The 15,982-nt window shown below is 49.8% G+C and overlaps 1 protein-coding gene across 3 annotated transcripts in view; it reads left to right on the top strand.

Annotated features, from left to right (window-relative positions):
- Positions 1-15,982, top strand: part of LOC106572666 (extended synaptotagmin-1) — a 47,239-nt gene that overhangs the window by 12,544 nt on the left and 18,713 nt on the right. For 2 of the 3 annotated variants that reach the window (XM_045696304.1, XM_014147039.2), the window contains exons 3-15: positions 2,455-2,589; positions 3,271-3,344; positions 3,487-3,559; positions 5,026-5,115; positions 5,292-5,347; positions 5,806-5,926; positions 6,136-6,312; positions 7,132-7,214; positions 9,306-9,354; positions 13,361-13,450; positions 13,613-13,708; positions 14,097-14,168; positions 14,427-14,513. In XM_045696304.1, the coding sequence (XP_045552260.1) occupies positions 2,455-2,589; positions 3,271-3,344; positions 3,487-3,559; positions 5,026-5,115; positions 5,292-5,347; positions 5,806-5,926; positions 6,136-6,312; positions 7,132-7,214; positions 9,306-9,354; positions 13,361-13,450; positions 13,613-13,708; positions 14,097-14,168; positions 14,427-14,513 (1,203 nt within the window). Of the gene's footprint in view, positions 1-874; positions 1,082-2,454; positions 2,590-3,270; positions 3,345-3,486; positions 3,560-5,025; positions 5,116-5,291; positions 5,348-5,805; positions 5,927-6,135; positions 6,313-7,131; positions 7,215-9,305; positions 9,355-13,360; positions 13,451-13,612; positions 13,709-14,096; positions 14,169-14,426; positions 14,514-15,982 lie in introns of those variants that run through there. The other variant, XM_045696305.1, reaches the window with a different exon arrangement.

Here is a 15,982-nt window from a genome sequence, read left to right as displayed (position 1 = left end):
TGAATCCTATGAGTGCCATCTGATGAAGATCATCAAAGGTTAGTGATTCATTTTAGCTGTATTTCTGGTTTTTGTGACGCCTCTCCTTGCTTGGAAAATGGCTGTGTGGTTTTTCTTGTCTAGGTGCTGTCCTAACATAATCTAATGCTATGCTTTCGCCGTAAAGCGTTTTTGAAATCGGACACTGTGGTTGGATTAACGAGAAGTGTATCTTTAAAATGATGTATAATACTTGTATGTGTGAGAAATTTGAATTATGAAATTTTTGTTGTTTTGACTTTGTCGCTCTGCTATTTCACTGGCTGTTGGCGAGTGGGACGCTACCGTTCCACATACCCCAGTTAAGAACAAAATTCTTATTTACAATGACAGCCTAGGAACAGCAGGTTAACTGCCTTGATCAGAATGACAGATTTTTACCTTGACAGCTCGGGGATTCAATCTAGCAACCTTTCAGTTACTGGCCCAACGCTCTAACCACTAGGCTACCTGCCACCTCTTTACACTGAAGATAGTTCTTAATGACTTTCGCTGTATGTTTGGTGTTGTTGTCATGCTGCAGAATACATTTGGGGCCAATCAGATGATTCCCTGATGTTATTGCATGATGGATAAGTATCTGCCTGTACTTCTCAGCATTGAGGAGACCATTCATTCTGACCAAATCCCCAACTCCATTTGCAGAAATGCAGCCCCAAACTTGCAAGGAACCTCCACCATGCTTCACTGTTGCCTGCAGACACTCATTCGTGAACTGCTCTCCAGCCCTTCGGACTGCAAACTGCCTTCTGCTACAGCCAGATATTTCACATTTTGACTCATCAGTCCAGAGCACCTGCTGCCATTTTTCTGCACCCAGTTCCTGTATTTTCGTGCATAGTTGAGTCGCTTGGCCTTGTTTCCTCGTCGGAGGTATGGCCTTTTGGCCGCAAGTCTTCCATCACTTCTGACCAGACTTCTCCAGACAGTAGATGGGTGTTCCAGGGTCCCACTGTTTTCTGCCAATTCTGAGCTGATGGCACTGCTGGACATCTTCCGATTGCGAAGGGAAGTAAGCATGATGTGTCATTCATCTGCTGCAGTAAGTTTCCTTGGCCGACCACTGTGTTTACGGTCCTCAACGTTGTCCGTTTCTTTGTGCTTCTTCAAAAGAGCTTGGACACCACTTCTGGAAACCCCTGTCAGCCTTGACATTTCTGCCTGGGAGAGACCTTTCTGATGCAGTATAACTACCTTGTGTCTTGTTGCTGTGCTCAGTCTTGTCATGTTGTATGACTTTTGACAGTAAACTGTCTTCAGCAACCTCACCTTGTTAGCTGCGTTTGGCTGTTCCTCATCCAGTTTTATTCCTCCTACACAGCTGTTTCTGTTTCACTTAATGATTGTGTTTCAACCTACATATTGGATTGATGATCATTAGCACCTGTTTGGTATAATTGTTAAATCATACACCTGACTATATGCCTACAAAATCCCTGACATTGTGCAAGTGTACCTAGAAGAATTGATGCTGTTTTGAAGGCAAAGGGTGGTCACACCAAATATGGATTTGATTTAGATTTTTCTTCTGTTCGCTCACTTTGCATTTAGTTAATTGATAAATATAATCTATTAACATGCCTATTTTTGGAAGCATTCTTACTTTACAGCATTTTTTCACACCTGCCTAAAACTTTTGCACGGTACTGTATTTGTTGACATCTACTTGGATGTCTAATACTAGGAAATGACTATAGGTCTAATATCTACTGAATTATTAATTGCTGTAACTAGCTAGTAGTGACAGTCTGTCCTTTGTTTCTCTCTTGTCAGAGCTGGCCTTTCAGGCTTGTGTTTCTGTCATGAGAAGAGTATCTCGACCAGATATGTGTTTGTGGTTTCCTGTTGTGTAGGTGGCTATGTGATCAGGGGAGGACAGATCCTGCTCTAAGGTTGTCACATGTTTCACTGTCAGGTCCTCTTGCTGCGTTAGCAGATGTAGTCAGTTATACGTGTTTGAGAGTTTTGGTTGTGCAATACAGTAGCCAGTTATTACACAGGCATGTGCAGTTTTATAGAATCTACTACATGTCTTGAGTAGCCCAATTCTTTCAATAGGACCACATCTTCAAATGTGATTATACAACATAAATATGAAAGAATTTTGCCTCAGCATATGACCTAATTACATTTGCCAAGCAGCCTAATTCAGATCACTTATGTTAGATACATTTTACATTGAATATTCAAGGAAATCGCCCAGCACAGTGTTTTGTCTGCAAGCGCTGCAGTCCTTGAAAAATCTCCTTGAATCATGACCAGATGATGATAGGATCTCATGTATATTTAGTAGGTTGTAAATACACAGTGAAAATCATAACTACTTCTCTCTATCTCTCTGTGGCTCTCTCTCTCTCTTTCTGTCTCTCTCTCCCCCTCTCTCTGTCTCCCTCTCCCCCTCTGTGTGTCCTGCAGATCCTGCAGCAGGCGTGGCCATTCGTGGGTCAGTATCTGGAGAAGTTGCTGGTCGAGACCATTGCTCCAGCCATACGTGCATCCAACACCCACCTGCAGACCCTCAGCTTCACCAAAGTCAACCTAGGGGAGAAGGTACTAACTAGAGCCCTGGCCTGTATAACACCATGTCATTACTGTATAGTAGGACCCAGGGTACTAACTAGAGCCCTGGCCTGTATAACACCATGTCATTACTGTATAGTAGGACCCAGGGTACTAACTAGAGCCCTAGCCTGTATAACACCATGTCATTACTGTATAGTAGGACCCAGGGTACTAACTAGAGCCCTAGCCTGTATAACACCATGTCATTACTGTATAGTAGGACCCGGGGTACTAACTAGAGCCCTGGCCTCTATAACACCATGTCATTACTGTGTAGTAGGACCCAGGGTACTAACTAGAGCCCTGGCCTGTATAACACCATGTCATTACTGTATAGTAGGACCCGGGGTACTAACTAGAGCCCTGGCCTCTATAACACCATGTCATTACTGTGTAGTAGAGCCAAGCCATTTATAGAAATGTAAATAAATATGTGGCTCTGGTATGCCTTGTCATTATACTCATGAAGATGGACAGGTTCATTCTAACACTAATAATCATGCAGAACAATTCCATGCAAAACATGACTTGTTGTTAGCAGCAGACCCCTCCCTAATAGCCTGCAGGCGAGGTGACCTTATGCAGAACAGTTTGCCGTGAACATTATCTGTGTTATTCTATATGCTTTCTATACACATAATAATACCATAATATGTGTTTTTGTCTTAGGCCATGAAGGTGGTGGGAGTGAAGGCTCACACGGAGCACGACAAGCGGCAGGTCTTACTGGATCTATACATTAGGTACGCAGCCGCCGCAGCACTCCATACTGCACGCCTATCTTCAATACCTCTGTGATGCAGAGCACATCCATCATCTATAGCAGCAACCTGACAGTTAAATCATCTTCCTGTTTCCTCTTCCTCCCCTCTCTCTTCTCTGCAGCTATGCAGGTGATGTGGAGATCAATGTGGAAATCAAAAAGTACTTTTGCAAAGCAGGAGTGAAGGGAATACAGGTAAAGATATAAATAACAGTGTGGCTGGGGAGTGGGAGTGTATGAGAAAAATGTCACCAAATTCTTCGCCAAAGCTAACCTTCTATGCTTGTTTTTATTTCTCCTTCTCCCCCTCTCTCTTATTATTTTTCTCTCTCTCTTCCTCCCTCCTTCTCCTCCCTCTCTTTTATTCTCTCTTCCCCCCTCCTTCTCCCCCTCTCTCTTATTATCTCTCTCTCTCCCCCCTCCTTCTCCCCCCTCTCTTATTATCACTCTCTCTCCCCCCTCCTTATCCCCCTCTCTCTTATTATCTCTTTCTCTCCCGCTCCCTCTCCCCCCTCTCTTATTATCGCTCTCTCTCCTCCTCCTTCTCCCCCTCTCTCTTATCTCTCTCTCTCCCCCTCCTTCTCCCCCTCTCTCTCTCGCTCTCCCCCTCCTTCTCCCACTCTCTCTTATCTCTCGCTCTCGCTCTCCCCCTCCTTCTCCCCCTCTCTCTTCTCTCGCTCTCCCCCTCCTTCTCCCCCTCTCTCTTCTCTCGCTCTCCCCCTCCTTCTCCCTCTCTCTTATCTCTCGCTCTCCCCCTCCCCCTCCTTTCTCCCCTCTCTCTATCTCTCGCTCTCCCCCTCCTTCTCCCCCTCTCTCTTATCTCTCGCTCTCCCCCCTCCTTCTCCCCCCTCTCTCTTATCTCTCTCTCTCTCCCCCTCCTCCCCTCTCTCTCTCCCCCTCCTTCTCCCCTCTCTCTTATTATCTCTCTCTCTCCCCCCTCCTTATCCCCCTCTCTCTTATTATCTCTTTCTCTCCCGCTCCCTCTCCCCCCTCTCTTATTATCGCTCTCTCTCCTCCTCCTTCTCCCCCTCTCTCTTATTATCTCTCTCTCCCCCCTCCTTCTCCCCCTCTCTCTCTCGCTCTCCCCCTCCTTCTCCCCTCTCTCTTCTCTCGCTTCCCCCTCTCCCCCTCTCTATCTCTCGCTCTCCCCCTCCTTCTCCCCCTCTCTCTTATCTCTCGCTCTCCCCTCCTTCTCTGCTCTCCCCTCCCCCCTCTCTTATCTCTCGCTCTCCCCCCTCCTTCCCCTCTCTCTCATCTCTGTTCCCCTCCTCCCCTTTTCTCTCTCGCTCTCCCCCTCCTCCCCCTCTCTTATCTCTCGCTCTCCCCCTCCTCCCCCTCTCTATCTCTCGCTCTCCCCCTCCTTCTCTCACTCTCTCTCTCGCTCTCCCCCTCCTTTTCCCCCTCTCTTATCTCTCTCTCTCTCCCCCCTCCTTCTCCCCCTCTCTTATTATCTCTCTCTCCCCCTCTCTCTTATTATCTCTCTCTCTCTCCCCCTCCTTCTCCCCCTCTCTCTTATTATCTCTCTCTCTCTCCCCCCTCCTTCTCCCCCTCTCTCTTATTATCTCTCTCTCTCCCCCTCCTTCTCCCCCCTCTCTTATTATCTCTCTCATTAACTCTATCTCCTCCCCTCTTTCTCCCTCCCTTCTGCTCTCTCTCTGTAGCTACATGGGAAGTTAAGGGTGATCCTGGAGCCCCTGATTGGGGATGTGCCTCTGGTGGGAGCCATCACCATGTTCTTCATCCGCAGACCTGTGAGTCTCTGTTACCAGTCACTTCATTCCTTTGTTTGTTAGTCGTCCGTCCATCCATCCATCCATCCATCCATCCATCCATCCATCCATCCATCCATCATTCCATTAATTCATTAACTAAATAAATAATTTGATGCTGCCTTTTCATTGTCGTTGACATTTCTCCGCTTTCACAGAAGCTGGACATCAACTGGACTGGGCTGACCAACATGCTGGATATCCCTGGACTCAAGTGAGTGAGAGGGCTCCTATTGCCTTTCTCAAAGGAGTACTCATATAGTACTGTGGGACCACCTGTTATGCTGTTAGTACTGTATATGTTAGTATTACTTCAGGGTGATCACCTAACTTAGCAAGGCGTTGTCCTTGCTCACGTGTGTAGATAAGACATGCATCTAGTTGTCTGATAATACAATTAAATCATTGTCAGTGCAGTGTTTAGTTGCTAACATCATAAATCAAATATTCCTGTCAATATGTTCCTATTTAATTGTATTAATCTTAGAAATCACATTTTGCTTAAAATGATTTCCAGGAAAATGTCCTCTGCCACATCCTAACTCAATGGGGTTGCCTCATTGTTTATGAGTTTAATGCATGTTTCTGTCAGCAGTAGAATGTAGTCTTTGTCTATGTGTTTGTTTCCCACCTCTTTGTCCCATCCCAACGACACCCTGCATTCATTTACAGTGCCATGTCGGACACTATGATAATGGATGCTATAGCCTCATACCTGGTCCTCCCCAACCGCCTCACTATCCCCCTGGTGGCCGACCTGCACGTTGCGCAGCTCCGCTCCCCTCTCCCACGGGTAACCTGACTGATATTCTAAATCACCTGTCCTGGAGAGTCACTGACTCACTGACTGACTGAAGCATTTACCAAACATAACAAATTGACTGACCCTACTTGTATGATTGACAGAGATAAACGCTTAGCTACAAATTGTTCAGAAGCAGTGGACAGCAAAGTGTTCCTACTGTAGACTTTATTAATCATGCCTCTCTGTATGTCTGTCAGGGAGTGGTGCGTATCCACCTGCTGGAGGCTGAGGAGCTGACAGCCAAGGATACGGTCATTAAGGGGATAGTAGACGGGAAGTCTGATCCGTACGCCGTGCTGCGTGTGGGCACACAGACCTTCACATCACACACCGTGGACAGCAACCTCAACCCACAGTGGAGAGAGATGTTTGAGGTGAGAGACAGAGAGAGAGACAGAGAGAGAGACAGAGAGAGAGACAGAGAGAGAGACAGAGAGAGAGACAGAGAGAGAGACAGAGAGAGAGAGACGGAGTGTGCGAGGTGAGCGAGAGACAGAGATGGAGAGCGACAGAGAAAAAGGGAGAGATGTGTTTGACAGAGATCTTTGAGGTGAGAGAGTGAGAGAAAGGCATGTCTCAGTGTCCTTAGTCTTGGAGTTAAACAGCTTGGTTTGTTTTACCTGCTTCTCTCAGCAGATTCCCACAAAAAGAGGGCCTGCATATTGCAGACATACCACTTTAGTGAACTATATATAAATATTTACAGAGATGGGAGCAGATCAGCATATTCTGGCTGTGTCCCAAATGGCACCCTATCTCATATATAGTGCACTACGGGCCATGGCAAAAAGAAATGGGTTATTTAGGGAGTAGGATTTCATTTGGGGTGCAGCATATTGTTACGGCAGGACGCATACTGCAACACATTATGACCGACCAGCTGTTCCTCAGACAGCGGGTTCTGCTTCTGCAGACAAAAGGGAAGCTGTGGGTTTGTAGAGAGATGTGCTGAATTGACCAAGCATCAGTGTTGGCTACTTATCTCTGCTGTGTCATGGGGACATGAACAGTCTTGCACAAGGCTTAGAGTATGACTTATAGTATGGGCTTTAGGGCTGTTGAGAGAAACACTGATGCTATGGGCTTTGACCATTGTGACTCTATTTGGATGTCTGTGTTACTGCTAATGTTACTATTGTGTCATCTGTGACTGTGATTACATGTGTTTGTCTGTGTTTCTATATGTGTGTCAGGTGATTGTCCATGAAGTGCCTGGTCAGGAGTTGGAGGTGGAGGTGTTTGATAAAGACCAGAACCAGGATGACTTCCTGGGCAGGTAGCGCCCAACTCCCTCCCTGGCTGTGTCTGTAGCGCCCAACTCCCTCCCTGGCTGTGTCTGTAGCGCCCAACTCCCTCCCTGGCTGTGTCTGTAGCGCCCAACTCCCTCCCTGGCTGTGTCTGTAGCGCCCAACTCCCTCCCTGGCTGTGTCTGTAGCGCCCAACTCCCTCCCTGGCTGTGTCTGTAGCGCCCAACTCCCTCCCTGGCTGTGTCTGTAGCGCCCAACTCCCTCCCTGGCTGTGTCTGTAGCGCCCAACTCCCTCCCTGGCTGTGTCTGTAGCGCCCAACTCCCTCCCTGGCTGTGTCTGTAGCGCCCAACTCCCTCCCTGGCTGTGTCTGTAGCGCCCAACTCCCTCCCTGGCTGTGTCTGTAATGCCCAACTCCCTCCCTGGCTGTGTCTGTAGCACCCAACTCCCTCCCTGGCTGTGTCTGTAGCGCCCAACTCCCTCCCTGGCTGTGTCTGTAGCGCCCAACTCCCTCCCTGGCTGTGTCTGTAGTGGCCAACTCCCTCCCTGGCTGTGTCTGTAATGGCCAACTCCCTCCCTGGCTGTGTCTGTAGTGGCCAACTCCCTCCCTGGCTGTGTCTGTAATGGCCAACTCCCTCCCTGGCTGTGTCTGTAATGGCCAACTCCCTCCCTGGCTGTGTCTGTAGCACCCAACTCCCTCCCTGGCTGTGTCTGTAGCGGCCAACTCCCTCCCTGGCTGTGTCTGTAGCGGCCAACTCCCTCCCTGGCTGTGTCTGTAGCGGCCAACTCCCTCCCTGGCTGTGTCTGTAGCGGCCAACTCCCTCCCTGGCTGTGTCTGTAGCGGCCAACTCCCTCCCTGGCTGTGTCTGTAGCGGCCAACTCCTCCCTGGCTGTGTCTGTAGCGGCCAACTCCCTCCCTGGCTGTGTCTGTAGCGCCCAACTCCCTCCCTGGCTGTGTCTGTAGCGCCCAACTCCCTCCCTGGCTGTGTCTGTAGCGCCCAACTCCCTCCCTGGCTGTGTCTGTAGCGCCCAACTCCCTCCCTGGCTGTGTCTGTAGCGCCCAACTCCCTCCCTGGCTGTGTCTGTAGCGCCCAACTCCCTCCCTGGCTGTGTCTGTAGCGCCCAACTCCCTCCCTGGCTGTGTCTGTAGCGCCCAACTCCCTCCCTGGCTGTGTCTGTAATGGCCAACTCCCTCCCTGGCTGTGTCTGTAGTGGCCAACTCCCTCCCTGGCTGTGTCTGTAGTGGCCAACTCCCTCCCTGGCTGTGTCTGTAATGGCCAACTCCCTCCCTGGCTGTGTCTGTAATGGCCAACTCCCTCCCTGGCTGTGTCTGTAGCACCCAACTCCCTCCCTGGCTGTGTCTGTAGCGGCCAACTCCCTCCCTGGCTGTGTCTGTAGCGGCCAACTCCCTCCCTGGCTGTGTCTGTAGCGGCCAACTCCCTCCCTGGCTGTGTCTGTAGCGGCCAACTCCCTCCCTGGCTGTGTCTGTAGCGGCCAACTCCCTCCCTGGCTGTGTCTGTAGCGGCCAACTCCCTCCCTGGCTGTGTCTGTAGCGGCCAACTCCCTCCCTGGCTGTGTCTGTAGCGGCCAACTCCCTCCCTGGCTGTGTCTGTAGCGGCCAACTCCCTCCCTGGCTGTGTCTGTAGCGCCCAACTCCCTCCCTGGCTGTGTCTGTAGCGCCCAACTCCCTCCCTGGCTGTGTCTGTAGCGGCCAACTCCCTCCCTGGCTGTGTCTGTAGCACCCAACTCCCTCCCTGGCTGTGTCTGTAGCGCCCAACCCCCTCCCTGGCTGTGTCTGTAGCGGCCAACTCCCTCCCTGGCTGTGTTTGTAGCGCCCAACTCCCTCCCTGGCTGTGGAGGGAGGGAGTAGTGCACTATATAGGGAATAGGGTGCCATTTGGGATGCACTCTCTGTGTTGGTCATGTCATTTCATTCGCTGTTACAAATTTACTGTGTTCCACTGTATGTTGTAATGTACAGTATACATGTTCCTTCTTCCTCTTTCTCTCTCTGTCTCTCTCTGTGTCTCTCTCTCTCTCTCTCTCTCTCTCTCTCTCTCTCTCTCTCTCTCTCTCTCTCTCTCTCTCTCTCTCTCTCTCTCTCTCTCTCTCTCTCTCTCAGGGTCAAAATGGATCTAGATGTCGTACACAAGGCCAGAGTTCTAGATGAGGTGAGTTACAAGCGCTCCTTCACCATATATAGTGCATTGGTCAAGTATTCAGAACCCTTCCCTTTTTCCATATTTTGTTACATTACAGCCATATTCTGAAATGGATTAAATCATAAATGTATTACATTTTATATTTGAATAAAAATTCAAACAGAAATACCTTATTTACATAACTATTCAGACCTTTGCTATGAGACTTGAAATTGAGCTCAGGTGCATCCTGTTTCCATTGGGAAAGGGGGATACCTTGTCAGTTGTACAACTGAATGCATTCAACTGAAATGTGTCTTCCGCATTTAACCCAACCCCTCTGAATCAGAGAGGTGCGAGGGGGCTGCCATAATCGACATCCACATCTTCGACACCCAGAGAACAGTGAGTTAACTGCCTTGCTCAGGGGCAGAACAACAGATTTTTACCTTGTCAGCTCGGGAATTCGATCCAGCAACCTTTCGGTTACTGTCCCCACTAGGCTACCGGCCGTCCCTTGAGATTAATCTACAACTTGATTTGAGTCCACCTGTGGTAAATTTAATTGATTGGACATTATTTGGAAAGGCACACACCTGTCTATATAAGGTCCCACAGTTGACAGTGCATGTCAGAGCAAAAACCCAGTCATGAGGACGAAAGAATTGTCCGTAGAGCTCCGAGACAGGATTGTGTCGAGGCACAGATCTGGGGAAGGGTACCAAAACATTTCTGCAGCATTGAAGGTCCCACAAGAACAGTGGTCCTCCATCATTCTTAAATGGAAGAAGTTTGGAACCACCAAGACTCTTCCTAGATCCGGCCAAACTGAGCAATCGGGGGAGAAGGGCCTTGGTCAGCGAGGTGACCTAGAACCCGATGGTCACTCTGACAGAGCTCCAGAGTTCCTCTGTGGAGATGGGAGAACCTTCTAGAAGCACAACCATCTCTGCAGCACTCCACCAATCAGGCCTTTATGGTAGAGTGGCCAGACAGAAGCCACTCTTCATTAAAAGGCACCCGACAGCCCGCTTGAAGTTTGCTAAAAGGCACCTAAAGGACTCTCAGACCATGAGAAACAAGATTCTCTGGTCTGATGAAAGCAAGATTGAACTCTTTGGCCCTCAGGACCTCAGACTGGGGTGAAGGTTCACCTTCCAACAGGACAACGATCTTAAGCAGGCGTGGCTTCGGGACAAGTCTCTGAATGTCATTGAGAGGCCCAGCCAGAGCCCGGACTTGAACCCGATCGAACATCTCTGGAGAGTCCTGAAAATAGCTGTGCAGCGACGCTCCCCATCCAACCTGACAGAGCTTGAGAGGATCTGCAGAGAAGAATGGGAGAAACTCCCCAAATACAGGTGTGCCAAACTTAGCGTCCTACCCAAGATGACGCAAAGCTGTAATCGCTGGTGTTTCAACAAAGTACTGAGTAAAGAGTCTGAATCCATATGTAAATGTGATATTTACATTTTTTATTTTTCCATTTGCAAAAATTTCTACCAACCTGTTTTTTGTCATTATGGGGTGTTGATGGTAGATTTATGAGGGGAATTTTTTAAAATACATTTTTGATTAAAGCTGTAACGTAACAAAGTGGAAGAATTCAAGGGTTCTGAATACTTTCCAAATGCTCTGTACATTTGTTCTTCATCTTATGCACCTAAAGGGAGTCTGACATCCCAATAGATTCAATAAATGGTGATCTACTTTCAATATTTAGAAGCAGCTTCTGGTCAATGAGCATTTTAACATATACCAGCTGTTTTCTGTATCTCGTGTGGAGAGTAAAAGCTCCATGCTGTGTAAATGGCACTGAGCTGGAATGAAGGCTACCCTGAGACATGGCTGTAGACTGGGTCTGAATGAAGGCTACCCTGAGACATGGCTGTAGACTGGGTCAGAATGAAGGCTACCCCGAGTCATGGCTGTAGACTGGGTCAGAATGAAGGCTACCCTGAGACATGGCTGTAGACTGGGTCAGAATGAAGGCTACCCTGAGACATGGCTGTAGACTGGGTCAGAAGGAAGGCTACCCTGAGACATGGCTGTAGACTGGGTCAGAATGAAGGCTACCCTGAGATGGCTGTAGACTGGGTCAGAATGAAGGCTACCCTGAGACATGGCTGTAGACTGGGTCAGAATGAAGGCTACCCTGAGACATGGCTGTAGACTGGGTCAGAATGAAGGCTACCCTGAGACATGGCTGTAGACTGGGTCAGAATGAAGGCTACCCTGAGTCATGGCTGTAGACTGGGTCAGAATGAAGGCTACCCTGAGACATGGCTGTAGACTGGGTCAGAATGAAGGCTACCCTGAGACATGGCTGTAGACTGGGTCAGAATGAAGGCTACCCTGAGACATGGCTGTAGACTGGGTCAGAAGGAAGGCTACCCCGAGACATGGCTGTAGACTGGGTCAGAATGAAGGCTACCCCGAGACATGGCTGTAGACTGGGTCAGAATGAAGGCTACCCTGAGTCATGGCTGTAGACTGGGTCAGAATGAAGGCTACCCTGAGACATGGCTGTAGACTGGGTCTGAATGAAGGCTACCCTGAGTCATGGCTGTAGACTGGGTCAGAATGAAGGCTACCCTGAGTCATGGCTGTAGACTGGGTCAGAATGAAGGCTACCCTGAGACATGGCTGTAGACTGGGTCAGAATGAAGGCTACCCTGAGTCATGGCTGTAGACTGGGTCAGAATGAAGGCTACCCTGAGACATGGCTGTAGACTGGGTCAGAATGAAGGCTACCCTGAGACATGGCTGTAGACTGGGTCAGAATGAAGGCTACCCTGAGGCATGGCTGTAGACTGGGTCAGAATGAAGGCTACCCTGAGACATGGCTGTAGACTGGGTCAGAATGAAGGCTACCCTGAGTCATGGCTGTAGACTGGGTCAGAATGAAGGCTACCCTGAGACATGGCTGTAGACTGGGTCAGAATGAAGGCTACCCTGAGACATGGCTGTAGACTGGGTCAGAATGAAGGCTACCCTGAGACATGGCTGTAGACTGGGTCAGAATGAAGGCTACCCTGAGACATGGCTGTAGACTGGGTCAGAATGAAGGCTACCCTGAGTCATGGCTGTAGACTGGGTCTGAATGAAGGCTACCCTGAGACATGGCTGTAGACTGGGTCTGAATGAAGGCTACCCTGAGACATGGCTGTAGACTGGGTCTGAATGAAGGCTACCCTGAGTCATGGCTGTAGACTGGGTCAGAATGAAGGCTACCCTGAGACATGGCTGTAGACTGGGTCAGAATGAAGGCTACCCTGAGACATGGCTGTAGACTGGGTCAGAATGAAGGCTACCCTGAGACATGGCTGTAGACTGGGTCAGAATGAAGGCTACCCTGAGTCATGGCTGTAGACTGGGTCAGAATGAAGGCTACCCTGAGACATGGCTGTAGACTGGGTCTGAATGAAGGCTGAATCTGGTAATTCCTTCAAACAGGAAGTGTCATGCAGACCCCATGTACCTCCCTCCTCCATGTACCTCCTGCTGGCTCAGTCTGTACTCACCGTTTCACCACAATAACTTTACACCCCTCTATGACTCTCAGTGGCTTAGTGCATTTCACCACAATAACATTACCCTCCTCGCTGACTCAATGGTTTAGTCCATTTCAAGACAATAACGTTACACCCCTCTATGACTCTCAATGGTTTAGTCAGAGGTTAGTCAATGTGCATGTTTAAGATCGACTACATGTCAGTTGGGCTACATCCAGTGGAGGCTGCTGAGGGGAGGACAGCTCATAACAATGGCTGGAATGGAGTGAATGGAATGGTACCAACCACATGGAAACCGCGTGTTGGATGTGTTTGATAACATTTCATTGACTCCATTCCAGCCATTGTTATGAGCCGTCCTCCCCTCAGCAGCCTCCACTGGCTGTATCATATTTATGTGGTTTCTGAAATGTTAAAACATCCTTTCAGTCGTGAGGGTCTGGTGCACTGCTCAGCCTCACTGCAATTCTCAAACACGCACCGTCTCTCTTTAACCCCCCTCCCCCCTTTTTCTCTCCTAGTGGTTGAAGCTGAAGGATGTTACATCAGGCAGTGTTCACCTCCGTCTGGAGTGGCTGTCTCTGCTGTCCTCTGCTGACCGACTCAGTGAGGTGTGTCCACAGCGCAGTAGTTTGTAAACAAAGATGCTGTGGAAATATTGAGCTGTATCATTCTGCCTTTAAGCACTCATCAGTATTTAACTTTTTTGCTTTGACCAGGTAAATCATATTCATATACCTCAAACACTTTTCTCTGTTTCCCCCTGTGATCAGGTTATCCAGAGGAACCGGAATATGACCTGTAAGACTGGAGAACCTCCCTCTGCAGCCATCCTGTCTGTTTACCTGGACCGCGCTCAGGACCTGCCTGTGAGTACTGACTGACTGTGGCCATGTTCCAGGATGTCTTTATTGCAGTCTTACTGCACAGATGATCAGATCTCACCATGCCTAGGGACGTGTTTAACTTCTCAGGAACTGCAGTAAAGACGACCTGGAACACAACCTGATTGGTTCTGGTCTACAGTCTGTCCTCAGGTAGCCTAGCGGTTAGAGGGTTCAAATAAAAATCTGTCAATGTGCCCTTGAGCAAGGCACTTAACCCTAATTTGCTCCAGGGATGCCGTACTACTAGGGCTGACCCTGTAAAACAACATGTCACTGCACCTATCTGGTGTATGTGGCAATACAAATGTAATTTCCCCCCCTTTTTTTAATGTTGGTGTGTGTTATATCAGTGTTATGTGTTGTCTTTCAGAGGAAGAAGGGTAATAAGGACCCCAGTCCCATGGTGCAGCTGTCTGTACAGGACACAACCAAGGAGAGTAGGGTAGGAATTCACCATCACACACGCTCAGAAAGCCTGGCTGTAACCATTCTACCTAACCTAACTGTAGTATCTCATATGTTCCATCACATATAGTGGATAACGTCTTCCCTCTTGTCCCTAGACTTGTTATGGGATCAGAGGGCCTTACTGTTAACATTCTACCTAACCTATAATATAATCATAATATAATGATCATTATATTTTAACCTAGCTCTGTATATTTTATCATAAATATATCCTCGTCTCTGCCATCTCTAGATCTGTTATCTGACCTCTGACCCTGTGTGGGAAGATGCCTTCACCTTCTATATCCAGGACCCTCGCAAACAGGAACTCGATATTCATGTAAAAAATCTTATTACAAGCATACTTTCTCTTGTCTGTTAAAGTGTTACAGAAATCCTGTTGTTGCTGTGGTTACTGACACATGCTCCCTACTGTTATTTATTCCCTTTTCCTTATCCACCTGTCAATCATACCAACACTGCTCGTTAGCTTTCCCTCCTCCTCTTCGTCTCCCTCCTCTTCCCCTTCACCTCCCCTCTTCCCCTTTACCTCTACCTCTTCCCCCTCCCCCTCATCTTCCCCTTCACCTCCACCTCTTCCCCCTTCCCCTTCCCCTTCACCTCCCCTCTTCCCCTTCACCTCCCCTCTTCCCCTCTACCTCTTCCCCTTCACCTCCCCTCTTCCCCTTCACCTCCACCTCTTCCCCCTTCCCCTTCCCCTTCACCTCCCCTCTTCCCCTTCACCTCCCCTCTTCCCCTCTACCTCTTCCCCTTCACCTCCCCTCTTCCCCTTCACCTCCCCTCTTCCCCTCTACCTCTTCCCCCTCCCCTCACCTTCCCCTTCACCTCCACCTCTTCCCCTTCCCCTACCCCTTCACCTCTACCTCTTCCCCCTCCCCTCATCTTCCCCTTCACCTCCCCTTCACCTCCACCTCTTCCCCTTCCCCTTCCCCTTCACCTCTACCTCTTCCCCTCCCCCTCATCTTCCCCTTCACCTCCCCCTTCACCTCCACCTCTTCCCCCTTCCCCTTCCCCTTCACCTCCCCTCTTCCCCTTCACCTCCACCTCTTCCCCTCCCCTCATCTTCCCCTTCACCTCCCCTTCACCTCCACCTCTTCCCCCTTCCCCTTCACCTCCCCTCTTCCCCTTCACCTCCACCTCTTCCCCCTTCCCCTTCCCCTTCACCTCCCCTCTTCCCCTTCACCTCCCCTCTTCCCCTTCACCTCCACCTCTTCCCCTCCCCCTCACCTTCCCCTTTACCTCTACCTCTTCCCCCTCCCCCTCATCTTCCCCTTCACCTCCCCCTTCACCTCCACCTCTACCTCTTCCCCCTCCCCTCATCTTCCCCTTCACCTCCCCCTTCACCTCCACCTCTACCTCTTCCCCCTCCCCCTCATCTTCCCCTTCACCTCCCCTTCACCTCCACCTCTACCTCTTCCCCCTCCCCCTCATCTTCCCCTTCACCTCCCCCTTCACCTCCACCTCTACCTCTTCCCCCTCCCCCTCATCTTCCCCTTCACCTCCCCCTTCACCTCCACCTCTACCTCTTCCCCCTCCCCCTCATCTTCCCCTTCACCTCCCCCTTCACCTCCACCTCTACCTCTTCCCCCTCCCCCTCATCTTCACCTTCACCTCCCCTCTTCCCCTTCACCTCTACCTCTTCCCCCTCCCCTCACCTTCCCCTTCACCTCCACCTCTTCCCCCTCCCCCTTCCCCTTCACCTCCCCTCTTCCCCTTCACCTCCACCTCTTCCCCCTTCCCCTTCCCCTTCACCTCCCCTCTTCCCCTTCACCTCTACCTCTTCCCCCT

Source organism: Salmo salar, chromosome ssa15, assembly GCF_905237065.1.
Source record: "Salmo salar chromosome ssa15, Ssal_v3.1, whole genome shotgun sequence".
NCBI lineage: Eukaryota > Metazoa > Chordata > Actinopteri > Salmoniformes > Salmonidae > Salmo > Salmo salar.
The sequence above is the reverse complement of the archived record's forward strand: the minus strand, read 5'-3'. Positions and strand labels throughout refer to the sequence as shown.